At 39.9% G+C, this 27,297-nt stretch overlaps 1 protein-coding gene across 8 annotated transcripts in view; it reads right to left on the reverse strand.

Annotated features, from left to right (window-relative positions):
• utrn (utrophin) overlaps positions 1 to 27,297 on the reverse strand; it is a 225,825-nt gene that overhangs the window by 118,782 nt on the left and 79,746 nt on the right. The window contains exon 1 of one of the 8 annotated variants that reach the window (XM_023279840.3): positions 21,477 to 23,189. The exons of the other annotated variants lie outside the window; for them this stretch is intronic. Coding sequence (XP_023135608.2) covers positions 21,477 to 21,623 — 147 coding nt within the window. The 5' untranslated portion in view covers positions 21,624 to 23,189. Of the gene's footprint in view, positions 1 to 21,476; positions 23,190 to 27,297 lie in introns of those variants that run through there. 8 annotated transcript variants of the gene reach the window in all.

Raw genomic sequence — 27,297 nt, forward strand, 5'->3', positions numbered from 1 at the left:
AAGCTTCATTTTTGTTTGTTGACTTGACAGATTTTGTAATCTCCGACAGAAAGTTGGAGAAAACAGAAGCCAGCCGGAGGCAAGATAGGAATTAATGCCTTAGTGCCAACACACACACACACACATACACACACTGTAAAGCCAAATGAAAACAACAACAACGTTAGAGTATATATCTTCAAGGCTGCAGTTGTAACCGACCTGTAAAATTCACTTTATCATACACAATCAGCAAGGTAAAGTGAGTAAAGCAGGATAAAGGCAAAAACCCTTCAACTTCACGAACACTGAGTAATACGAGGTGATTAGTCATGTGTGGGAAGTCTCTCACAATCCCACAATCTGCTACTACAGAGCAAATAAAAGTGTTCAACTGCACTTCACATGGAACAGATTTAAATCCTAAACGTTAACTTCTGAAATATTCAAAAGAGGTCAGTCCAACTTTTACTGTCAGCACATAGTTCCTCACCATTCAGATAACAGCAGCATGACTCGTTGTGCAACTGTGCAATGCATATTAGCATATGCATGCTTTTGACTGGCAGTACTTAAAAAATAATCAGACTAATTTTAATGAAGCCTGAACTGCTGAGCTGTCCTCCCTGATGATAGCAGCCTCTGTAATTGAACCCCGTATGTGGCTGAGATCCTATTTTCCAGCCTAAAAAATAATGAAATAATAACATGCTTTGAAGAATCCAGGACATCCCGGTGATAGATGTTTACCATCACAAATCTTCCGAGCACACACTTTCAAAATTCTGTGATGGCCTTAACCAAGTCGGCTTAAAGCAGACAGAAATGTATCAAAAAATGTCTGAGCGATAAGAAAAAAACCCCCAACTGAGTTACTATTGATGTCGAGGCTATCTTCAGTCAACAATCTGATGGAGTTAAACTGGATTATATTTTTTATAACCAAATTTAAGGTTCCAGCTCTCTGCACTTATTTTTTCCATCACTCTCCCTCCACCACCATGACTGTCATCAAACCCACTTGGATTCTGACGGCGGGATGTGATTTACAGCCGGGTTGCTCTGATAGTCCACTTAACCCTGACTGGGAGAGTTGTGATGCAGTAATTGGCTTGACTTGAAGCCCAATCTCTAAATCTCTTTGCGAGTAAACTTAAGAGCCAAACTCAAAACTTGTGCACACACACTCACTGACCATTCGTTCTCACCGCCGGGCCACTTCTCCCTGACAGAGCACTCTTTAGACACATTAGGATGCTGCGAGGTTTCAGAATTGACGCTACACTAATAGCAGCCTATACTGAGAGCTTCCACGCTCTACCACACACAAACAAAAACACATTCAAGCACGGCTCACACACAGTAAATGTACTAAATGCAACCGTCTAGAGTAATGATCAGCATTACGGTGCTTCTCATCTAAGGCAGCCAATATTGATTCAAACTCAAAAGAGATGCTCTAAAAGCTTTAGGATAAGTACAGTTCCACTCATGTCTCTTCACTAGTTTACTTGTTTTTATACATTGTGGTCCTGCAGAGGAAAAAGTTCTCCACTGCAGCACACTGAGGCTAAATTATAAGCTCCCATTTCTACCTGTAGAGATACATTGTGGGGAACAAAATACAGGACTTGGCAGGATATGGACTGTTTTCTGCTAAACCGGTACACAGTGTCCATTTGTGCAATGTGACTATTACAGCAATGTGGCTGAAAGCTGATTTTTACATATTTAGGAGCCTCTACCATCACATCTGTGAAAATTCCCATGAACCACTGACTCTAGGCTATTGACAGGAATACTGAAAAAACGAGACTATAGTGACGAGCACAAGAAAAAACAGATATAAAACTGACTAAAAGTTAAAGAGAAAAAGCAAATGAGAGAAAAAGAAGTAAAAGTACTATGAACAGGGACAACAAATGATTCTTTTCAACTCTGCCAGAATGCACATTTATTTCCATAAATCAAGATATTTTGCATGCAACAATTAATTTTGTCCATACTGAATACTTATTTGTGAATGTTTTATTTAAAACTAAACTGAAATGGCATGTAATAACATGTATTTTACATGAAATGATTGACATTTAAATAAGTCTGTCTCATATACTGTACACACTGGAGCCTTTTCAGTACACACTTACTGAACAAGAGAGAAGATGAAGTATATCTATTGGATTTTACTCTTCAGAATTCTAGTGGTGTTTCTACAATTAGGATTTGCAGCTTTGGGATATATCAACAAAAAGGCAGTTTGATCTCTGACTGGTTAGAGAATGTAGATTTCAGCAAAAACATGAAAAAGATAAGATGAATTGCATTTTTACCTCCAATGAAACAGTGCAGAAATATTTTCTACATCATGATGTTTGAGAAGTGTTGGTCTTCATAGTGATTAGGTCTGAAATAAATATAATCTTCATTCACTATAAGATGTGTTTCCTGTATCAAAGATCAAAGAATTTCCAAATGCACAGAAGAGCAAGGAGCGCCTTCAACTGAACTGAAAATATGGAAATCACCACGTTAGCAAGTCACCAGCTATCAGAAATATGCAGCACATATACAATCCTAAAGGTCATCTCATAAAATAAAATGCCACAGAAAGGCAGCTTGACAAACAATCTAATCAGACTCAACCTTCAGTATCAGTGGAAACGTGAGATGACGCAGGATGAAAGATGAAACAGTATCGCATCAGATTTTTTCTTCAGTAATACGATAATTACATCAACAATCCTTGGTGTCAAAGACAGAGAACCCGGAGACATCAGGAAGGTGAGCGGTTGAATAAGTGTAACAGAGAGGCCAAGTTTGAAAACATTAATAAATTCTAATCTGAAGCAGCATTTTCTTGGTGTGTGCTACAGGTTTTTATATAGTCTATAAATGTGACTCATGCATTCTGTTGCAAGAATGCAGCAACCATGAGCCAACTGTAGGTGTTGTAGCTGTTTTATTGGCAAACTGAGCTAAACCAACCCCTGTTCACCAAGATGAAGTAAACTCTATCATAAAAAATGAGTCTGCTGTAAGAGATGAAAGCACTGCTGGACCACGAGAATATGGCTAAATAACAACACAGATTTCCTCAGGCTAAGTGCCTTGTTTGTGAACGCAGTGTTTCTGTGGAGGTTTCTTTCTTTACAAATCAATTTCCATAAAATATAAAGCAATGTGCAATTTCTGCACATATGAAGGGGAAAACATCTGAGTCGTCGCTGACCACATATAGAAACATATCACATTCACAGAAAATAAAATTAAATCCAATTAACCCTCTGAACCACAAAATCCACCTCCTTTGAAAGGCATGCTGCCTTTAAAAAAATAAATAAATAAACCAAATCTTAGGTTACAATCGTTATATTTCAGAATATTGCTTTATTTTAAATGTCTCATTTAAACATTTTCCCAAAATAAACCATTTGCTCCAATGAGATTCTGTGAAAAAACAACTAATTCTGCAGTCCTTGATGTAGCTGTAAAGCCATTAGTGACTGCAACCAATGTGAATTTTTGTCAAAATTCCAAGATTTTGTCACTGAATTGGGCTGAACTGCAGGCAGTGTTTACACAGAGCACATAGGAGACATTGATAGAAACAAATTAATGTATACGTAAAAAAATCTGTAGTATGTAAAGCCAGTGTTTTTCCCCAGTATTGGTGACACCTATGAGCACTTACAAAAATGTTGGACATGTTGATTCAAAGTTTTGAAGAGAAATTCAACTTTAAAAGTAAAAGAAATACTCTTAAAACAAAATTTTATCCGATCATCACAGTAGATATCTCACTAAAATAAAAAAAAAAATATGTACAGAGCTGTAAAGCAAATGATATACAGAACACAATTCCAGTTTTAGTGATTCAACTACAGCACATTATGGCCTGAAACATCATTATGAGGAAGCAGCCACTTATAAATGTCAGTCGAGCATTAACAAGGCACTCGGTACACTCTGTCCAATGGCAGACAACGACAGAGAGGGTGAGGCGGAGGCTGGAAAGATTAAAACGATGGAAATAGAAAGAAGGAAAAAGAGTGCATGTGTCATCTTAGCTGTGCAGTCAATCAGCATTAGATCAACAAACACCAGTCAGCACCTCCAGTGTTAAAGCCATTTATCAAGATAGTCTGTTTTGTGACAAAGCAGAGAGAGTAGCACAGTGACTGTCTGCACATCTAGATGTACTGACTGTGTTTGGAGTACATGTTAATTAAGCTACGCAACTGAGCAATTTGGTGTTAAGTGACACATCTATGGAAAGGCTGGAGCTCAAAATTGATTTACGACCTGCTTAAGGCCCGGGCCTGTCACTACAGGTGTATAAATACAAACAACTGGGCTTAGACAGAGGCAAAAGTGCAAAGTCACTGAAGCGTGTCAGGCCATTCACAAAAAACTTTGAAGCAAAACTGAAAAAAGTGGGCAGGGATGAAATAGAGAAAAAGTATACAGTCTTCTGTGATTGCTCTGCACTGGAATTGCAGAAAAGAAGTGAATAAAACCCACAAAAACCTGTGAAAAACTGAGCTATACCACTGACATAGCCAGAGGCCATCTTCCATTACAGAGACTATTTGTCCCCTCCAATTCTATCCTTTTATACATGCAGTCTCCAAAAGCAATTCGGCAATACAGCACATCATCCCAATATCTTTCATACTACTGGGAAAACAGTTTGGGAGCGATCCAATCAGACTCACGACTGTTTCATATGATGAAATAATACTGAGGCAGCAACAGCATGCAATGCCCAGGAGAGCTCTGGCTGGACATTACAATTCAGAGAATTCACATCAGAGTGCTAAGTGCATTATTTCTCATGCAGCTTTGTTCTTTATAACTCTTCTGTATTGTTGTGTTTTTGTAGCAAGAGCACAGAGCTGCCTCATTAAATTCCATCGAAGACAAACTCCTGTCAGTGTTTGAGTGTTCATCAGGTCAGCCTGGTCAAACAGTCATCTGCTTAGTGTGTAAACACACAACAACGGAGAAGAACGGAAAGTGTTTTGTTGAAAACTTCTTGTTTCTAGTAAGAAACCCAAGACCACAACTACAGAAAGCGTTAGCATGCAGCTGCTGAAGTCAGATGCAATTACTCTAATGTATTCCATTTAGTGCAAGATAGTTTTATCATTATTGAAGCCATTAAAATATCTGTACCAGAGGTTTGAATGGCTGGGAATGAACAATGAACAGCCTCCTCAAGCCAGAATATAAATGAGTTTGAAGGCTGTCTTTTCTCTAGAACACTTTACTGGCAGTCTGGACCCTTTTTAAAAGCATGATTGACATTTTTCAGATAAATGGAAACTTTTCTATAATTGTTGAGCTCATAAATCACTTAACCTGGATTGATTTCATGCACTGAGAACACTTGTTTCCTGAGCATTTTGGCCCTCATCTACTGACTGACACATCCTTTAGATTAGTAGCTGCCTCTGTTGCTAAAGACTGGGCTGCCCTGTAATTGAAGCTAAAACGACAATAATTTAGATTTTACATTATTTATTAAAGAAGGCATGCAGGTAAATTGACTAAAATAGCGGTTTGGCATTGAAAGTGCAGTGCACAAAGCAAGTGTGTCTTTTTTGTGATACAAACAGTGAATTCACAATGTACAGAGGCACATAAGGACATGTGACTGCAGGAGGCAGGTACAAAAGGTAAGTTCGGGTGATGAAGCATTAGTGAGGTGTCGAGGGGCCCAGCTTCTGTCAGAACTGTTCTATGTGGTCAGCTTTAGTCCCTGGTGTCTGTTATAAAACTGCAACCTTTAAAGAGCCCATTTTATGCCTTTTGGGTTTTACCCTTGTGTTATATAGCTGCTTTTATGTGCATGTGAAAGGTCTGCAAACTTAGAAAATCAAAAGTCAAAGAGAGTTATTCCCTCTCACAGAAAATACTGCTTTTGAACAACCTGAAATGCTTCGTTTGAAGTCCAGCATTTTCCTCTGTTATTTCTTTTTCTTTTTTACATCACCGGGTAACACATTTGATAACTCCGGCCTAGCAGCAAGTTCGTTATGCTCTGAAAGTAAGAAAAAGCAGTTTCCTCACAGTCCAACAATATTTCCTCACGGGAGTCGGTTCTGCCACATCTCTTTGACCTGTGATCATAAATCTTATTCACATTTGGTCAGTCAGCCGACCAATCAGAGCAGAATGAGCTTTACAGGTGGTCTTAAAGAGACAGCAGCTAAAGAACATATTCTTCTAGACCCCAAAAATAAAATTATTCTGAAACTTGTAAATGTGTATATTATGGGCTCTTTAAGCATGCTGTCTCTGGTACTTCTTAAGCTACAACTAAACTACCGAAGGACATCTCTGCTGCATGTGTATGGGAGGATGAAATGACATTTCATGTTCCTTCATTATTTTTTATTTTCTCTTACCTGTCAGTTTGTGGGTCCTCTTTTGTTTCCAGCAGTCTGTGCATGACACTGTCATGGCAACCAGCATTTGCAGATCATGTTTGCTAGCAGCATAGTAGTATAATCCATACTCAATGAAGCCCACATATTATTATGTTACACAAACACTGAAAAACAATGATTGAGCCCAACAAAAAAATGAAGTTCTGACAACTTCTAATGAAATTATGTTCAACAAAAAAATAAACACATTGCGTTAGGGGGATTAGTTTTCCCTCTTCAATCAAATGCATTGTTAATTACAGACTATTTAATAATTGGTAACATAAACAAAATATTTTAAAGTTATTATTCATAATAAATTAAGTAGGTAATGCCTTTGATTTCCATTATTAATTATAACATACTTTTTAGTTGACAATTTTTTTTTTTAATTAAGTTGCTCCAATGTTAAGTATGTAGTGGAGGGGACTTGAAATCCTGACTTTAATGTGAAGAAATAATAAGCTACAATGTCATTTTCATTAAGTTACGATAATTTGAACATTTAAATGTTTCTAATGAACTAATGCAAAAATGTAAGTTTACATTACAATTCATTTTAAGTGAATGCAATTGGTAACATTACACAACCTGTCAAAAGATAGTGTTTGCAACCTAAAAGTTTAATTTAAATCTGGCAAATTGCATTTTTTACATTGCAACAATGCATTTAATAAAACATTAAGAAGTACTTTTTAGAGAAACTCTTGCAATGAAAAAACACAGGGTCCAGGCTTGAACAATGAATCGATTTCACATAGAAATCAATTTGAAACTATGCAAGTAGGAAATTGTAAGGGCTCAAATTTAAGATTAAAAAGATGCAGCTTGTGTGAGCCACTGTTTATTATATTACTAATTTAGCCTGTTTCAATAGTTGACAGAAAGGCAATGCTGTTTTTTTTTAAACTGAAATTTTTTGTTATATTTGTTATTATTATCTTATTTAATTTGACACAGTTTTTGTGATTACTATTCTATCCACAATGCCATTTAAAAATGTAATTAATACATGAACAAGGAGACCTTTATATATTTAAGTTCTCATTCATGCATTAGAATACGTAACAGTAGATATTTTTCATGGCGCTGAACATTTTAAATTCATTATGCAGTCAATATTGAACTGAAGCTTTAAAAAAAAAAAAATGACATTGCAAAAAGCAATACTTGCTAAAAAAAAAAACAAAAAAAAAAACATCCCAGTTAGGATATTTTCCCCCAAAATTGAAGCACTGACTGACACTCAAAGTGAGCTACCATTTCAAGAGAAAAAAATTAGGATCAGGTGAACACTTAGATTTCTGTTTTGTCCACAGTTACTTGGATCTTGAATGAACTGTCACAGTAAAAAGCAAGCTAAATCTGCTAGCAAAAAGCTCTGAACAGCCAATGGATTCATGTTCCAACTCCTTGATCATGATTACAGGTTTGGTTTGTGACCAAAGTAAAAACATCACAGACACAAGTGGCCAAAGTCTGTTTCCTGCCCTGGTTTATTTGGGCACGGAGTTCACTGAAACACAGAATACAACTGCTACTTCTGTGCCGAAAATATCTAGCTGACGGGAGATTTGGACTGTTCATTGCGATGCTTGTGGGACATGCACTTGTATTTCAAAGGGCACTTCCAACCGGGAGGAGACCTCAGGCTGACCCAGAACATGGTGGAAGTATTCCATCTGGCTGGGGAACATCTCGCATTCCCCCAGGAGGAGCTGAAGGACATGGCTGGGGAGAAAGCCATCTGAGCTACTCCACTTTTGTTGCTTCCATGGATAAACAATGTTCACTTATGTGGAAAAAAAATCTTTGACGAAACCACTTGAGCATGTTGAAGGAAAAAATTAGATTTAAACAGCATAAAAATATAAATGAATGAAATATGACATGAAAACATTTGGAAAGGTGCTGGTGGATAAGATGGAGAGAGAGAATGACAGCACTGCAGTGAAACGAAGGTCCACAGAGACATGCAGCCAAGCAGTGACAAGAAATAGTATCAACCAGATTCACAAATCTGCTTTGTGAACAGTTGTGACACTAAATTAAAAACCGTCACCCTGTCAGAGTGCTGCTTATACTAATCTTGAGAGAGAAAGGTCTCCATGCTGTCAGCAAACAATAAAAAGTTAAGAATCAATATCTTTAAAGTGCTAACAGGGCACCGTTGCTGGAGAGTGAGTGGTGAGTGCAGTAAAACTCCAGGGCACTAATGTATCTTCATTCCAGACAAAGACAAAGACAGAGATATTGTCACAGTGAAACAAAAAGCTTAACCAAGTTCTAAACAGTGGACAGCGAACTACTTTTAATTTGTTGTTGTTTGTATCAATTTAAATGTAATACCTTAGAGCAAGACATTCCCAATAGGTCTGCATATGTGGCCCTGTTTCTAATACATTGATTTATTTGTAGCGGCCCACAACAATATCAACACTGACCGCCACATATCGATTTTTTTTTCTACAATTTAAAATGGGTAAAATCTTATTCATTGTAGAGCTGTGCAAAGCACATTGATTCGCTCAGCCCCTCCTTACCCCGCTCTCTCTCTCTCTCTCTCTCTCTCTCTCTCTCACAGCACATTGACCGGCCTGTGAACAGCGCCTCCTCTCCGTCCACACTCTGAATCAAAACATGCACGGGAGGAAGGATTGTTGTTGGCTTTTCCCCGCAGAGAAGACGGCTGGCTGAAGTCCTGAACAGAATCAATCCGGTGCTCATGAATCATCAACACCTCTGCACACATTTGTCCAAAGCTGATGCGTTCAAGTTAACTTTGATAAGCTCTTAACGCAACGCTGTCATTCTTGAAAACCCAGCTTTGTAAATAAGTTATTAGCAGGTATGTAAGGAACCACGCTAGTAAAGATAGCTATAAGTTAACATCAGAATACATCTGAGAAGCCAAGATAAGTACACTGTAGATTTGTAGCTGTTAGTCAATAACGATGACTCGTGCAAATAGATAACAATGGTACATTCTTCACTCTGATGCTGAATGTTTGCTCCCAAATCTGAATAAATATTGAAAAACGTTTTCAAAGACTTAAAAGGGCTTTAACTGAGGGGGCGCAAAGGCAGTCAGGACCAGAGGTATTTGTTTTTTACATAAATGACACAAAGTGAAGCAGTGAAGCTGCATATATTGTTTAGTTATTCATTTGTCGCAGGACTTTGCAAATAAAATATTAACAGAATTATTTAAGAAATCAAGTGTGGGCCTCCTTCTGCACGCACATCTAATAAATCTGTATGAAAAAGCAAAATTAGATTCTTGGAAAAAGTATATTGCTTGTTAGATACTGAATCTCCTACCTCAAAAACCTCCGTTCAAACAAATCTGAACAAATTCGAAGTTAGTTAGATGGAGATCAGTGATGAAGGTTCTCCACGATCGTTGTAAAAGAGTTTTGACATGAAAGCCATGCCAACATCCAACATCCGCTGGATGTGCCTCCAGAGCATTTTAGAAAGAGCAAGTTTGTTTCCCCTCAACATTATCCTTATATTATCCTTTAGTAAATTAAAAACATAAGCTAAAGAGAGATTCAGGAACAGTTAGACGGTTCTTGCCAGAGGATCTCAAACAGCAATCAAACTCACAAGAAGTTAAGAGATCAAAAATGTGAAGTGGTGTTTGGCCTTGGACCACTTTAAAAACAATCAATAAAATGTAAAAATTACATATGAAGCTCGGTGTTAACCAGTGAAGTGCAGAAAGAATTGTAGCAATGCGGTCGCTTTTACTGGAGCAAGTTAAAAGCCAAGCAGCAGCATTTAGGATTATCTGAGGGCTGAGAATGTTTTTCTTTACTCATACCGGAGTAAAGTGTGTCACCTGAATCAAGCCTGGAGATGCTGAATGCATAAATGACCTTTTCTTCCATCCATCCATCCATTATCCATACACCACTTAATCCTCATTAGGTTTGCAGTGGGGGCTGGAGTCTATCCTAGCTGACTTAGGGTGAAGGCAGGGACACCCTGGACAGGTCACCAGTCTATCACAGGGCTACACATAGAGACAAACAATCACACTCACATTCACACCTACAGACAATTTAGAGCTACCAATTAGCCGGAGTACCTGGAGGAAACCCACGCATGCACAGGGAGAACATGCAAACTCCTTAGCTGCAAGGCAAAAGTACTAACCACTGAGCCATTGTGCAGCCCTTGGCTTAATAATAAGGCACAGCCTGTTACATTTCTATTCTAACTTGAACATACCGTTACACACTATATACTTATTGCGTTTCCCACATGTTCAAACAGTATTTCAAATAAATCAAAAAAGTTGCAGCAAGGCTAATATACAGTCATAATGACTAAGGTTAAAAGGTAAGTAATTAATGAAGTCCAGCACAGTGCAGGTAGTGTGTATAGGTGTGTGTTTTCTGACCCTCACCCCCTCAGTGAGCTGGATATCCATCTCTGAGCTGTGTGAGAGAGACGAGGCATCGAACAACGAGGTGGAAGGCCATCGAGCTGAGTTATGATCACATATACAGACAGAACAGAGTGAAATGAGACAGACAGACAGTGGTGATGTCAGAGGGAAGGTCAGCAGGAGGAAGGAGATCGTCAGAGGGAACGAGCAAACGCCCTGTCAATCATTTAGTTGCCATAGCGCTGTCTGGTAGGACGAGGCCTAAAATGAACTATAAATAGAGCAAGGCAGGATGGGAAGAGGACAGAGGACAATTATGATACATCAGCCAGGGGTAGAGGTGTGTGTGTGTGTGTGTGTGTGTGTGTGTGTGTGTGTGTGTGTGTGTGTGTGTGTGTGTGTGTGTGTGTGTGTGTGTGTGTGTGTGTGTGTGTGTAATTCTTGGTCTCTCTCTGGGATGGAAAACATCATTCCAAAATTAAATCTTGATGAGCCACCACAAATTGTCAAACCTGGGGGCAAACGCAGATTGCACACGTATACACACACTCAGAACTTGAAGCTACATCTCTGTGAGGACCACGACTATAATTTGGACTCAAATTCTGCTTTTCTGAGAACATACTCCAAAATGAATACAAATCTTACAGATTTAGAATAAGTTTACTGTCATTAAAATGCAGACAGTAGTACAACAAAATTTCGCAGGCACTCCCAGAGTAAAGTGTGCACAAAACATAGTCTTGCAAAAAGCGCAGAAAAACTATGGACAAGACATTCTCTTAATGCATTAAATACATTCTCATAAACATGACAGTGGATGAAAAACACTCTCAAAAAGTTAACAATAGGAAATTCTAAACTTAATATATGTGCTAAAAGTCTGTGCTAAAACGCAAAGTGTAGCAGCACCAAAGGTCAGATGGCAATAAACAAGTGTGTATATATATCTTGACACATCAAAATTAACCCAAATATCAGCTGATGTGAAATTCTCAAAACCCTCATAGACAAATCTTCAGTTTTACGTGCACACGGAGAAGTCGTCACACAGGTCCGTCATTCTTACAGTGAAAAAAATGACCACCACACACACATTTTTGGCAGATTCCCCTCCATTGTTTCAAGGGCACATCGGAGTGAGTCTCAGAGAGATGATCTAATTACTGTCATTAGCAGCATCTAATTGGAGCTTTAACATTAAGAGATTAGCTCAGGCGCTAACTGTGCTAACCTACTTTGGTGTTTCAGAGATCAAGAGAGGAGGGGAAAAAAAGCAAATTTAGAGACGCTAAGATGGACAGCAGGAGAGAGAGAGGGTATGCTTACTAGCCCATCAAAGAAAATGAATACTGTTCTGTTGTGTATCATTTACTCACTTTAACTTCATGAATCAACACAGAGAGGACATGACAGACAGAGGGGAAAGCAATGTGTGTGGCCCCGCAGTGCCTCTTCTCCCCTTTCAGCCTCCACCCTACTTCACTAATTAACAATTGTTTAAATCCTCCTTTAATTCTGCAGACAATTGCCCTATTTGTGTATGTGTTTGTGTGTGTGCTGCATGCTGAGGGTCCCTCACACCATTCACCAGATTAGTCGAGCTACTCTCGCCAAGCGTCGCCCGCAGCGACCAAAGGTAATTGCTTTTTAATTAAGCCTCCGGCGCTAATCCCAATGATATTTAGCAGGCACGAATTGGCGCACACACATATCTGCACACACAAACACTGAATGGGGGACAGAGACTAAATACTTGGCTATAAACTGGACAAATGTGTAATAGGCTTTGTTGGTATTTTTCTTTTGTCCACAGCGGGAAGCAGGGCAAGCGGTGAAAATAAAGTCGCTCATGTACTGAAGCAATAAATGAATTTTCACCCCATGCCCAATCTGAGAAGACCCTTTAGACTGAAAATGAGCACTTGGGTCGATTCTAGACATTGTGTGAATCCATGTGTGTGTGGGTGTGATTATTTCCCTGATGACCCTCGAATAAGCCCTGCAAACCTCAACGACAGCAAAGGAAATCACACCTCTATCAATGATTTCTTCTTCAATCTTTTATATTCTCTTGTCAGTGTCTGGTCTCACTTCCCATCTTTCCCTTTTTCACAGTCAATTCCTACCTCCTCTTGTCACAACATCCTTCTTTTTTATACTCTATCCTGCCACAATGTCACGTTTACGCCTCTCTTTCCTCACTTCCATTTCTCCCTTAAAAACTCACACTTGGCAGCCATTTTCTTTACTGTCATGACATGTTTTTCTTCTGTGTTTTGAGTCACACTCCTCACTTCTTTTTCAAGGAAACCAGAGTCATCATCCTGAGGGGTAAGGAGTGAAAATGTCCCTCTTTTCAGACATTTCTGTGATAGCTATGAAATATGCTGAACCAATGAACACCCACACTTGCAGTGCTGCAGTAAATCTAATTTGATTCCTTGTCGCGTCTAACAGCTCTGAATTTTCTTTGATGTCTGTGGTCCGATGTGTGAAGGTACCACTGAAGTGGAGCTAAAGCTTATGTTGGGCTGTCGTTCTCAAACACTTCCATTGCTCACGCTGATCCCCTCCTGTCATTTCTGATCCCTCTCCCAACTTTCTTGGGTATCACATAGAGCTGTCTCGTGTCTGAGCTTTTAACCGAGCTGTGTGAAAAGGACATTTCTAATTTAATGCGTGTTTTTAAAGCTTGTCAGCACAGATACTACAAGACAACAGTAAGAACTTTGGGCAAAGTTAAGTTTTTAAACAAACTCTGCTCAGCATTCCTGTGAAGTGAACATCACACCCATCATGCTATTTTTCTACACTGTTTTACTCAGTTGTATTTCTGCTGTGGCATTTGACTCTCACAGGCTGTACCCTCCCTGCAGATTACAGACTATATATAGCACGATTTATCTTTAATCTCCCCGTGATATAACAGTGAAAACCATTTTCAGTTGCTCTTTGTTTTTGCCGCACCGCAGTATTTACCTCTTAGGGTATGCTCAGTGCACTATCCTCCTACTGTTATTGCCTTCATCCCTTTACCCTCTCCCTGAGTCTCATTTCTTCTGGTATTTTGTTCTTCTTTCTTGCCCACTTTCCCTCCTCTGATACTTTCTGAAGGGTCTTATTGTCTTTCAGCTCCCTTCCTCTTCACTTAGGCCACCAGCAGCTCCAAGTCAGGGATACGTCCTTCATGAAAAACATGTGAACTGGACCTGAAATTCACATGATTTAATAAAGATCTTTTTTGTCAGAATGCTGAACTGAACTTCTGGGTAGATAATCCTTCATTTCAGAAGTAGGAAAAGGAAACCATTTCCTCCACTAAGCTAGCCCAGGAATAGGTACATTCATGTACAGTACAGTAAAAAATGCGGACATGCAAAAGCTCTAAAACTGAAACATGCAAAAACACGCCAAACCCTTTGGTGGTTAAAGCAAATCAAATCATGTTTATGTGATTCGTTGCCTCAGTGATTGAAATTGGCCCTCAAAGGAATGACCTTGCATGATCAATTGTTGCTGTGTCAGAGAAAAGCACTTGATCAATGCTTTAGCAGCGTGTAATGGTCTGTATCATAAGTGTAGCATCAAAGTGGGCTCAAGTAGCATGTAAGTCATCTGAGACTTGAGGAAAAGATGGGCAGGAGGTTTTAGGAGGACGGGAGGAAAAGCGGGAGAGCATGAATGATTTAAGAGTGGCACGCAAAAAGCAGATGACGGCATAAATAGAAAGAGGATGATGTGAGCATGAGCATATGCTGCATATGGTGGTATTAGAGAAACTGATACTGAGAGCAGCTCTGACAGGAGAGCAAGAATACGGCTACAGTACAGGTACTCTAGTTCAAAGTTCTGTTTTCCTATAATGTGGTTTTACAAAAATCTCACAAGGTTGGTTATTCAATCAAAAACTGTTTGTCTCTGCAGACTGGTTAGCATTCAAAAACAGAATGGCACCAAGACAAAGACACTTGCTCTGATGTGAGTCAGAGATTTGAGGAGTGATAAATCACTCAAAAATGTGCACCGTCTCTTCCATAAAACAGATGAATTACAAAATCATTTGGGCTCGGTGCGCCGCAGAAATAAAACACCAAACCAGTGAAACGTAGCTGGAGCAGACGTTATCTTCCAGCAAATGTTCCTCTTCTTTTTGAAGAAGTAATTACCCTTGACAGGAGAGGGAAAAAGTCCAAAGGTAGAAGAGAATCACAGCAGAGACAGAATGTTGAGGTTAATGCAGGTAAACAGAGGAAAAAATGGAGGGAGGGTTGAAAAGGAGAGAAGTAACAGGGGATAGTGAGGAGAAAACAATTCATGCAAATTCCAGGTGAAATCTGTTGCATACTAACTGGGTCAATCCTCTTCTGATCATCATTCTGGTCTTATCAATTGAGTGAGGCCCACTATGTGTCGGGGAGTGTTTGTGTGAGGATTACACACCGTAATCTCTTCTCCAATCTGAAACTGTGATATTTGTCAGCACCACAGAGGTGCGGATACTCACACATAGAGAGAAAACACAATATGGACTGTGAGTCAGCACTGTGTTGGACTGCTCACCATAGATATTGGCAGGGTGGGATGTGGCGCTAAGACCTTGTCACTGTGGATTGATTGTCAGAACAAGAATAGAAGAAGCAGCAAAGGAAAAATGATGGCATCCCTAATTCCATTTCCTCGACTCAGGTTGCCCCCTGGATTGTACCCTGACTCGGTCGGGCAAACAGTGATGGAGACACAGAAGGCAGAGTGAGGGAGAGTTGGAAGGTCACAGAAACCTCCAGCTGGCAACAGAAATGACTGCGCCCTGCCTCTAGGTCAATATGTTCTCTCCTTCTACAAATCTTACAGCGCTTTTAACATTTATTGAGAGATGGTCATGACATAGAGAGCAAAGAAAGGAGGACAAAAATCTTGAGATGGGTTTGAATGAATGACTATGTGGTGTGCACCTTTTGTCCACTGAGCCTGCAGGACACTGTAATCTCTATCCTGTCTCAGCTCGATGCGATCCAGCTCAGGAAGTCTGTGCCGCCCATAGATCATAATGTCAGGTGAGTTAGAGAGTTCTGGCCAAGTCTGCTGTCTAAAAACAAACACGTCCTCCGGAACAGCTGGGTATTAAACCTAAAACCCTTTTAAAGACCACAAGAATGTGTTTCTGGTATAAACTGCTCAAGTCTAAAAAGAATTGTTCTGTCATGTCTTGTACATACATAAGAGTTTCTAATTAAAACATAATTTTACACTATTTCAATGTTGTTGTTTTTAAGATTTTTAAAATTTCTAATTAGAGATGTTATAACAGGTTAACCTGTGGGTCCCTGACAGGCACTGCTGCGCTACAAGAGGATGTACATTGAACAGGCTTGTGTTTTCCGTGAATGGAGAACATATCTGGTTGAAAGTAAAGATCATAAACATGAGCATTGTTAACACACAGGGTTAAGAGACTTAAGAGAGGCAAGGATCTGTGTTTGTCCCAACTTGTCACTTTAAGGCCAATTTATGCTTTCTGTGCTCACATCCACAAGGGTACACAGTGTATATATTTCATCATCCTTCCAAAGCTGCGAGGGTCCACATGGATTGAATGCCCAAAATTTGTCTGTCCACACTACAACCACGGCAACCTCACATGCCCCAGGAAAATAAGTAGTGTTTAAAACAAACATTTGGTATGAAGAGAGAGTGCGTAAGAAGAACCTCAGCCGTCCACACCTATGTAAATCATCATTAACTGAAGCTGTACTTAAAGTGGTCACTGCAGACCTTTGGAGGTGCTTTGATTTTGTACATGCTCTTAACTGACAGAGCCCAAACACTGTGGGAAGTTTTAAATTCTCCAGAGATCCTGTGCTATATCCGCCAAGTGTGAGGAGTTGCTATATCCTGTAAAATGTCCCCTTACGGGTTGGGTTCAGTGCTCTGTAACATCTGTTGGACAACTCTGGCAGGTGATAAACAGAAAGAACCAGATTAGAAGTGAACAACGCAGATCTTTAATGTTTGTTCTCATCTTCTTCATCTTTATGGGAGGTGGATGCAGCAAATGGTAAAGGTGATTTAAGTCTGATTAAATTAGCAAATTTTGACTGTTGGAATCCAAAGTATCCCCACATTTTTGGGTCTTAGAGCTTAGTTCAAAATTCAGAATTGTGAAGCAGTTAATTTAATTCTGTATGAGCTCAACTCTGAGCTTGCACTTGTGAAGCATGAACTTGTTACCGTTAGGTGGATTTTTCAGCTTCAGAGAGCAAAGCTATTCATTTACCCCTGCTTCCAGTCTCCATGACAAGCTAATCACGAGTCAAAAACTGCTGCTTTGAAAACAGAAATCGATCATATGACCTAACAAGTACATTGTGGTTGCCTTTCAAGCAATATTAGTGCAACCCTAACCCTAATATGCAGAAACTTGTTCAGCACTCCCTCCATGTCTTTACCATAATTTTTTTGCTTTCTTCCAAACAACAAACTGTTGTTTAGTCTCGCATATTGAAAGGCTGGATGGTTACAAAGCTTTCCAGAAACATAAAGTATACATGAAGATGAACCACACAGGCATTAGCGGGTTTAGTTTGCTGTTGGAACTTGCCTGAAAGCCACTAATGGAAGCGTGCTTTCAAAATCCATCACTAGGGCAGATAAACGCAAACCCTCCACACACATGCATTACTGGCTCAATAAATGGGTTTACTGAATGTGGGAGAGACAAAAGAGGATGTAGACAGCGAGAAGAGAGAGTGAGGTACATCAAAAGACTTTCATTCCATTTATATTTGCATCTAATAATATCAAACATAGTTTAACGCATATTTCATCTCATCCCAGACTGGTGATTCTCAGTCCTTTTTGCCTCATCTCATCATAAGCGAATGGTCACTTTGTGCAATAACAATAATTGGGGACAGGAGAGCAGCTTAACTCCAGGCTGTATCAATGAGTGAAGTGCCATTTCACATCACTACTACCCCCAATAGCAAGTCCATCTGCGGTGATTTACATGTAATGTTGACTGGGAAAGAAATCCCGTCCTTATATTCTTTTATTGTCACTGCTCATTCCCAATACTGTCTTGATGAATTCAAATGACCTGCATTTATGAATCTGTTACCACATAATTCTCCCGCCTGTGACTCATCACTCAGGCTAACTGCAGAGTTAGTGGGTGTGTGAGTACACTTGTGTTTTAAATGTGTGTATGCACATATGTGTGAGAGAGGAGAATGCATGTGTGTCTGTAAACTAAATGTGTGTAAAGATGCGTGTGATTTGAGTGTGAGCCAGGCTACTGGGGGGAAAGTGTGGAGGGTGTTATAAGCCTGCACCTGAGGCTCTAACTGCTAATGCTAACACTTGCTAATAACCCAGAGGACCCCAGTGGAGCCTCAAGGACAGGGAGGTCAGACAGCTGGGCTCCATGCCCACGCTTGAGTCACCTGTCCTGGGGTAGCAGTGAGCCAGGAGCAGAGGTGGAAACAGTGTGGCGCCCAAAGGCCAAAGCATTTGCCATATAAACAGTAGGGAAGACAAGGCATGACTGCACATTATCACTGCTTCAGGGCTGTTTCTAAAGTGGGTTTTGCTTGAACGCACATGCACACAAAGTAGGAGCCAATGCCACAGTAATGAGAGTAGGAGGACACTCCTCCGGAGAGAGGTAGGCCCTTCAGCCAATTCCCAGCTAGTGATTACACACAGAGAGACAGTGCAGAGCAAAAGTGAGGAGATGAAATGAGCCACCAGGGCCCCTCTGCACGCCACTCAGGAGTACTATTCACCAGTAAACTAGTCATGTCACAAGCGTGCAAGCAATCGAGAACAGAGAGCACTACAGAGGAAGGACTCCAGGCCAAAGGACGGTGAAAAGGTACAATGTGGATTTTTCAAGGATTCGGTGAACCCCACATTTACATTTAGCTGATGCTTTAATGAAGATCCGCAATAAATGCATGAAGGGCTGTATACATAACCAAAGTCAAAGCTTGAGGGAGCCCCGTATAGATGTAACATTTCTCTAATAGCATTCAACCTCATTAAACATTATTGCTTTGAATTGGTAAAGTAAGGGAAGAAAACAATTTACACACCAAATGATAGATGGAATTCTAAAAACAGCTCACGTTAAATGGCTTGTGCTTGGAAATACTGCTAAGCTCAGTATTATACATCAACATAATGAGTGCTGTTAAGAGCTCATGCAAATACACATACACCAAACAGCCACCAGCAAAGCACGATTAACAGAAAAAGGTTATGACTCAGTAGAATTTATAAACTTCCCCTCATTCACTGCATTGTAAGTTGGTGAAGCAGCCACAGTGCTCTGTCCTGCTACTGTTAGATAGTGAGGACCAGTGTGATGGAGATCAGTGTGTTTAAAGAAGTTAAGCTAGAGATTGCAGCTTAACTGGATTGCCAAGGATAAAATACAGCTTTCGTGTCAGTGGGATTAATGACAAGAACTGTTGACGTGGTCAGATCAGCCAGGAAGTGATGATGGAGATTTTTTTAGAGATTTTAAAGAAAGGTGTGATTCCATTGCATCCTGCAAGAAAATAATGAATATAAAATATAATGATTATCATATGTACTCTCAAGTCATTCCCCTCACAGTAATTAGGGTGGTTAAAATTTGTATTAATCAATCTGAATCTGCTTAAAAAGGGATTCTAGTTTATTTAGGTACTTAATATCCTGAGTTCGACAATAGCCATGTGGGCTGTTTAAGGAGCAGCACTGTCCCAAAACAAAAAGAATGGCTCGACCCAAGAGGGAGCGCTCCGAGCAAATCCATCATCAGGAAGTCACTGTTCCAGTCTGGCGGCCAGTGAGTGCACCCCAGGGAGGCAGGACTAGCCTGGCATTACTGATTACCCCAAGGGAAGGCCAAACGAAGCTGGAATGACTGATGCAACCCAGGGGAGGGTAATCGGGTATGGAATGACTGATGCCACCCACCAGCAGGGACACAATCCAGGAAGGTCTGGCCTCCAAGGATGCTGAAAGGAGCCAAATGAGCGATTCAAGTCCGGGGTTGAATTAGTTTGGAATTAATAAAAAGGACTAGTGGTGGTTCTTTGTGCAATTGCTGAGCATGTGCAGGGATGCACAAAGGATCTGATTTCACTTGCAAGGAAAACTACGGCATCTACAAGATAAACCGAGAAAGAACATTAAAATTGCTTAATGCTCTGTTTATCACTCTCTCGTATTACATTTTTTAACAAGTCTTGTCCTTGCGCTTCTCTCTCTATTCTTTTCTAGTTTGCCTGCAGAGATAAGCAAAACATGAAAAATTGTAAATAGACTTTATCCATGATCATATTTGTGCAAAATACAAAAAACAGATTGCAAAACAAACAAACAGGAGCAGTAGAAAAAAGGTGGAGCACTAAAGAGCAATGAATTCAAGGATGGATTAAATTGAGCCACCACATGTTTATAGAGGCAGGATTGAGGCTGGGAAGTAATCCGAAAGTGTTCTCATGCATTAGTCTCTCTCTCGCTTTCTCTCACAGCACAGTCGGATCTCAAACAGCTGGTCCCCTCTGCCCCCTGACTGAAAACAGGTCAGTGTTGTGCAACGCAAGAGAGACTGCAATAAAGATCAGCAATCAATGATGATCAATGGGGGAACAAAATGACAACAAGTCCTGCACACATCAGTACTCTTTTCCTCTTAGGTAAAATCAATAGCGCTGCCAAACAGCTGCTGTAACAGGTTACAGAGTGAAAGGACTTTGTTTTTCATTGAACATCACAGTCTGTTCAGTTGTATTCAAACGAATGTGTGGCAGCAACTTGTTCAGCTGTGTGTAATGTCTGCATTTAAACAACTTTGCCATAACAAAGTCAGTTAATAACTTGTTTAGGAGACTTAACTGTTAGTTGCGACCAACACAGAATAAATTATCATCAATCCATTGTCCACTGAATAAGTCAAACCTTTTTTTTACTACTACAGTATATCACGTCAGGATGAATCCCCATAAACAGGAACAAGCAAAAATGCAATAAACGTAACCACACGCTCTTCCCCACATTGTTAGTTAGAACATAACAATGCCAGTACCACTACAGAGTCAAAACTAACTTCAAAACTACAAAAAGAAAAAAAGCATAGAGACAAAAATACAAACAACACATACCACAACGGGGATGCACAGTTCGAATAATTCTTTACTATGCAGAGTGCTAAAAAGTCCCAAAGTCAGAGAGGTCTATACTTATATATGTACATGCATATATCTTTAAAACAATATACTGTGGAGGTGACATCAGCTGGAACAGAATGTCTTGACAACCGAATGACTCATGAATAAAAACCAAAAATAGAAGAGAAACAATGGATGAAGCAAAGATAGACTACTTCGTGATCAACTCCACTGAAAAAGAAACACACATATGCAGCAGAAACTTTGCTGACAGGTGTATACAGATACCCTTCAAAATAGCCAAAGTAGTCTCAAAAACAAATCCAAAAGCCTAAAACAGACTCAGCTTGTGCAAGGTGAATCAGAAGAGAAGCCAAAAGCTTCAATATCATGCAAGATTCCAATCATCCATGTTTAAAACAAACTTCAGTTTAAATCAGAAAAAGAAAAATGGAAAAAAAACAAAAACATGAACTCTCTGTTGTACTGCTCAGTCTCTCCACATACCTTGCAGAGTTTCTGGTAGCGTGGCGAGGAGATGGCCATCCTCTGGAGCCTGTGTAAGAAGACCACCACTTTCTGGAGGGAGGTCCGGACCATGGCCATCATCTTAAGACTGCTACAAGTCTGCAGCAGCCTGCTCCTGGTCCGCATGCTAGCACTGCCCTACCCCACTCATATTGTTCTCCCTCTCCCTCTCCCTCGCCAGCCGACCAGACCCCAGCCAAGCTGACGTGATGCGCACACACACATGTACACAGAGAGAGAGAGAGGGGAAAAAAAGCACACACACACTCACAAGTGTACTCCGCTCAGCATGCACCCACGTTTCGTCACACACACACACACACACACACACACACACACACACACACACACACACACACACACACTACACCCAATGAGCGCAGCCTCAGTTAGCGTTCTCTCTCTCTCTTTATAAACAGTCACACAGCTCTCAACATGCACACACACATACGATGATGCAGGCGAGCCGGACAAGACGAGACACTCACTTTCTCCTCCACGCGGACATTCACACGCGCAACCTCGAACCGCAGAGCCAGAAGAGAACCAAATAAATCACTTGTGACGGCACCCTGCAGAGTCAGAGAAGGGTGACGGAGAAAAGAAGAATGAAGCAGAAGAAGTAGAAGAAGAAGAACAAAAAATATACAAGGGAGATCAGAGTGGAAAGTGCTGGCAAGCTGGGAGGAAAGGAAAGAAGGAAGGCACGAGTTGCGCTGGACGAGAAGAGAAGCTGTTCATATGCGGCTCACTTTTTACTGCCACTGATCCACAGAGAGCAAGAGAGGAAAGGGAGAGAGAGCGATACCAAGGGACAGAGAGAGAGAGTGAGAGAGAGAGAGATGAAAAGCAGCAGTGAGAGAAGGCAAACAATGCCTCTGCCGTGAAAGGAGACCGACATTACACCAGGAAGCAAACTGATCAATGAGCAAGAGGCAGAGAGACAGAGAGAGAGGGAGAGAGAAAGGAAGAGAAAGAGAGTGAGAGTGAGAGATTGAGCGAGGATTCGTAGAACACAATAGAGTTACGAAGAGGGAAGGGTTATTTCGGGCATCCAGGGTTCCTGGAAGTAGAAGTTCCATTCATTTTCTGCACTAGCAATCTTAGCTGGAGCACTTCCACAGCTTAGATGGACATGAAATTCTTGGCTGAATCATGAGCAAAGAGATGAGTAAGTGTATTAGAAAATGTCGCTAACGTCGAAGATAAAAAGTAAAAAATTTGTCTTAAAAACACAAGGAAACAAGCACCATTTTGGTAAGAATCATCCAATCACAGAGCTTGAATTTCTGGTATGTGCCACTTAAAAAACAAGTAAAAACCCAAAGTGACGCTTGGTAATACACGCAGCTTAAGTCAGCAAGTTTTCAGGGTCAATTTTGGATGAATTCAACATTTATGCAATTTTCATTTCCCCCAGTTTCAAAGCAATTTGCTACAGCTCTAATTTGTGACTTCCTTCATTTCCAAAACAGCAGCTGAGGATCATGGGCAAGAAAGTGTCTATAGCAGAGCTATTTTTAGAGGTTTCTGTCACATCTTCCCGTCCGGCTCTGCAATTCTTGTTGTCTCAGCCTCAGACACCTGAGATATGATCACTGAACAAATTTCATGTGGCAGGGACATTTAAAATCTCCTGAGAAAGCCACCGACTCTCTGAACCCGTAAAATCCATTATCGGGTTTCAATAGCACGTTTGTACTTGAAAGAATCACATGAAACATCCAGTTCCATCAGAAAATTAACCAAATCAAAGCTTAAAATTGTGATATTTCACCACAAGCACATTATTCAACATGTCATTTAAAAAGTCCCCTGAAATAAACTGTTTGCAGTGACCTGTCTTCTGTAAAAAAAACAAGAAATTCTGCACTCCTCTGCACAGCTGAGAAGCCAGGACTGGCAGAGCTGCGACCTAAAGTCACACGATATAAAGTCACGGATTATGTGTCATGTTTTCAAAAATATTACCTGAGAAGAGAGCAGGAAAGACTCTCTTGAAAGCTGATAAAAGACAAAGAGAAGAAAAAGTGGAAAGGGCTTGGGCAAAAGTGCTAAGTCAAGAGAGGATAAAAGGTCTTTAAATCTTTTATCTGTGCAGAAAACAGCTAAATCTTTAGAGAATAAATCAATTGGAAGCAAACAAGTACTGATGGGAAGACATCAAGAGACAGGACAGTTGGAGAAGGAAAACAGAGTCAGATAAAAGCAGAGATAGGTGTAAAATGATCAAAGATCATCACATAGCAGTTATTTAGCTCCTGCAGAGTCACTGACTGCATTGAATTATACCGAGGTGTGCATTTCAAACCAATTCATGCTCTCTATGACTCTTTCTGTTTGACTTTTATTTGAAGTGCTGCTGGAAATATACTCTCTTGCTCCCAATCACAAGACAAGAGGCATTTATTTGAAGAGAGGATGGAAACCTCTGTACAGCCCAAGAGCAGCACACTTACCAACAGTTCTCCATAATGACAGAATGACAAATTAAAATGAGCACAAACTGACACACATACACAAATTCTGTGTCCCCAACCAGAAGGATTACAGCGTTTGGTTTGTACAAGTGAAGGCAAATTCCAAGGCAGAGAAAAAGACTGAACACAAATAAATTGTTTAAACCAACATTCAGTTTACCTACACAGCTAGCTGGAGTAATCATCATTTACCAACAGGCACGCTGGCACACAGACACACACACACACACACACACACACACACACACACACACACACACACACACACGTGCACTGAGAGGCAGCATGATAAGCTTACTGTGGAGTTCTGTTTATACAAGGCTTAACCGGCCACAGCGCCCATTTCAGTCATTCCACAGAGTATTGACTCAGTTTCACAGGGAATTACAAGGGAGACTGAGTGTTTTGTTGGTTCTGCATTAATGGCACTGACAGCATCATGCCTCTGCTAAGAGGTTGTAGAAAGCATGTATGTCTCACTTGCTCACATTGCTATGGTCAACACACAAACACACTCAAGCGCACAAACACGCACGGTGTTACTGCCCAAAGCAACACACATAAAAGTCGAGCTTGATAAAAGCACCTGTTCCAGCTGGGTGCACCTTTGCGCTTTTCTGATGTGGACCATTAATGTACTATTCTCTACCATGTGTGGTAAGATGGAGTGGCTTACTGGGAAATGAATACTACACACCACACACCAGCTCCAGTAAGACAATGAGACATTACAAACCATGAAATGATTTTGTGTTTCTGATACTATTAATAGTGTGGTAATTATGAATATCATAGTTTAATGGCCATAGCTGTACTGGACTGTAGCAAATTAATGAGCAGATCTGCTTTATGACAAGTCGGGATTCAAATTTTAAACATAATCCTCGATAGAACTGTGTCATAATGGTTTTATATAAAATAATGATCATACCTGATCCACATGATGGAGTGACTGTTCACTGTAGTTAATGTTAGTCCAGCTGCTGGAAACAGCTGCTAAGCTTGAACAGATGTCCACAAATACCACGGCAGCACATTTACCAGTCATCTGTCAGTATTTACCGCCACCTCTAAAGTGTATTAATACTCAAATCAGAGCATCACTGAGACATTTCATCACTTCAGAAACCCTGTTTAACCTATGTAACCTGAAAGTGTGCGGTTTACACCAAAATATGAAAGTTTTCTGTTCTCCTTTCGTGAAGGTAACAATTCAACAACCATTAAAATGTACATTATAGAGTGGTTGTCAAGCAATCTACAGCTATTTGGACAGTTTGATCAGTTTGCGACTAGTGTAGGTTTTGTTTTTTGTTGATCTTTTGTCTCATGTTGCTCCCATTACCTTTATGTACCGTCCAGTCTCATAGGTATGACAAATATCACACACACTGCTGAAAACTGCTGAAGTTTGCCGTCACAACTTTTTGGAGAAAGTAAGCGCAGTGCTCATTTAGACATGTAAATGACACCGAGTCATTTCCTGCACTACTGAGGGGTGAGCTGTTACATACAGTTGTAGTTCATAAGCTACATTTGCCCTCAGGTTGAGTTCTGAGCTCCATCACAGTTGTCAGGATACTATTTTACTGTAAATGTCTAAATCGTTTACTGAAGTTAAACACTTGTCATACCAAGTGTTTATTTTCTTAGTATTACAGCAAGATATAGATATATACAGATACAGTAGTGACATTATTATGTGCATGGATGTTTCTCATGACTACATCCACAATGCGACCTCTCGAATCATTAAAGTAATTACCAAAGTATAGCAACAGGTTGCAAAATTAACATGCTTTTAATTGTACTATAATTTGCTACAGTTAGATTATCATTACACACAGACATACTTTTCTGTGTTTAACTATAGACTGACTTATCTGCGTCTGACTGATGAAGCAGCAATGTTATATATTGTAAGATCTGAAAAAGACTGAAACCTAAAATCTCTTCATTTGTTCCCAGTTGTTGTGTTAAGCTAAGTTAATCACATCCTAGCTCATATTTAACTCACTGACATGATCAATTCTAAACCAAATATTTCCAAAAAACCCATTTCAATGCTATTCAGCCTTTACACTTTGAAGAAATTTCAGTTAATGTGCCATATTTGTATTCGTCGCAGGTCCTAACCACTCACCAACTGTGGGCTCAATATGAAAATAACAGTCAGAATAACAACTACTCTTGTCTAAACATTGTTAATAAAGTAATTTAGCAATGAATAGTGGCACAATAGTAATTTTCATTAAAAAAAAAGAGTAATGGGGAACTACTCTATGTCAACAAACATTAGTTAAGGCTTAAAGTCTGTCTCTGTTGCATTAACCCACTTTCTGTGCATGAGTGTTATCAGTCGATCTCTACTACAACCAGTAATTAAACAAAAGCAGGATGAATAAAGGAAGGGGGCGATAATTAATTCAGAAAGATCCACCAATATTTTGGTGCGGCAGTATTTCTACATTAAAGTTTAACTCACAACCAAACACATTTCCCACACACATAATTATTTTGACACACTTTTTGGGAGAAAAAAATCCAATAGTGTGCAGTGTGCAGGGTTTCTAATAATGGATTATGTTTAACACTGGGTTGAGCAATATGTTTAATATTTTTTCCAAACAGCAACCATCAGACCAACAATTGCGGATATATTTGGAGGTGTGTGTTTGGCAGGAACAAGGAATTTGTTGCAAAAGAGGATACAAAGTCAGATATTTAGGATTTGTTGTTTCCAAACCAGATGAAACCTAAAAGCAAAACAACCTAAATAAAACAATTTGCATTTTCTAACATTTAGTGCCAGCAAAAGATTCCAACACTACCAATAAGTCACCTTGAGATCTTTGATAAACTGTAAAGACAAACTGAGCAGCTGTCCAACACTATTCAAACAAGACGCCGATGGCAGAGGACAGAGGATGCTTGCAAGCACCAAAAAAACTTGCCGGCAGGAATAAGAAATGCTATCAAATAATCAGGATGAACAATGGCACATACAGTATTTGGTCTCGGTCTCAAACGTGATTTCTAAATTGATTTTCAGCATTAATCAGTCACACAGTAGCCACTAATCCTAATTGTCATTTAATCACAGACCTGTTTTGTAAAAGACTGAAATCGCTGCAACAAGAATAGTGCATAATATGCAGCCAGTTCTTACTTGTGCTAACTTTGAATTGCAAGTTTATTACTTGATGAGTTGAACTGTCAATGAAGCAGATCTTTAAATTAGCAATATAATATGACAAAAAAATGCCCCAAAAATATTTTTTTTTCTTAACTCTGCCAGTCCGTCCATCAATCCATCTTCT

Source organism: Amphiprion ocellaris, chromosome 12, assembly GCF_022539595.1.
Source record: "Amphiprion ocellaris isolate individual 3 ecotype Okinawa chromosome 12, ASM2253959v1, whole genome shotgun sequence".
NCBI classification, from domain to species: Eukaryota; Metazoa; Chordata; class Actinopteri; family Pomacentridae; genus Amphiprion; species Amphiprion ocellaris.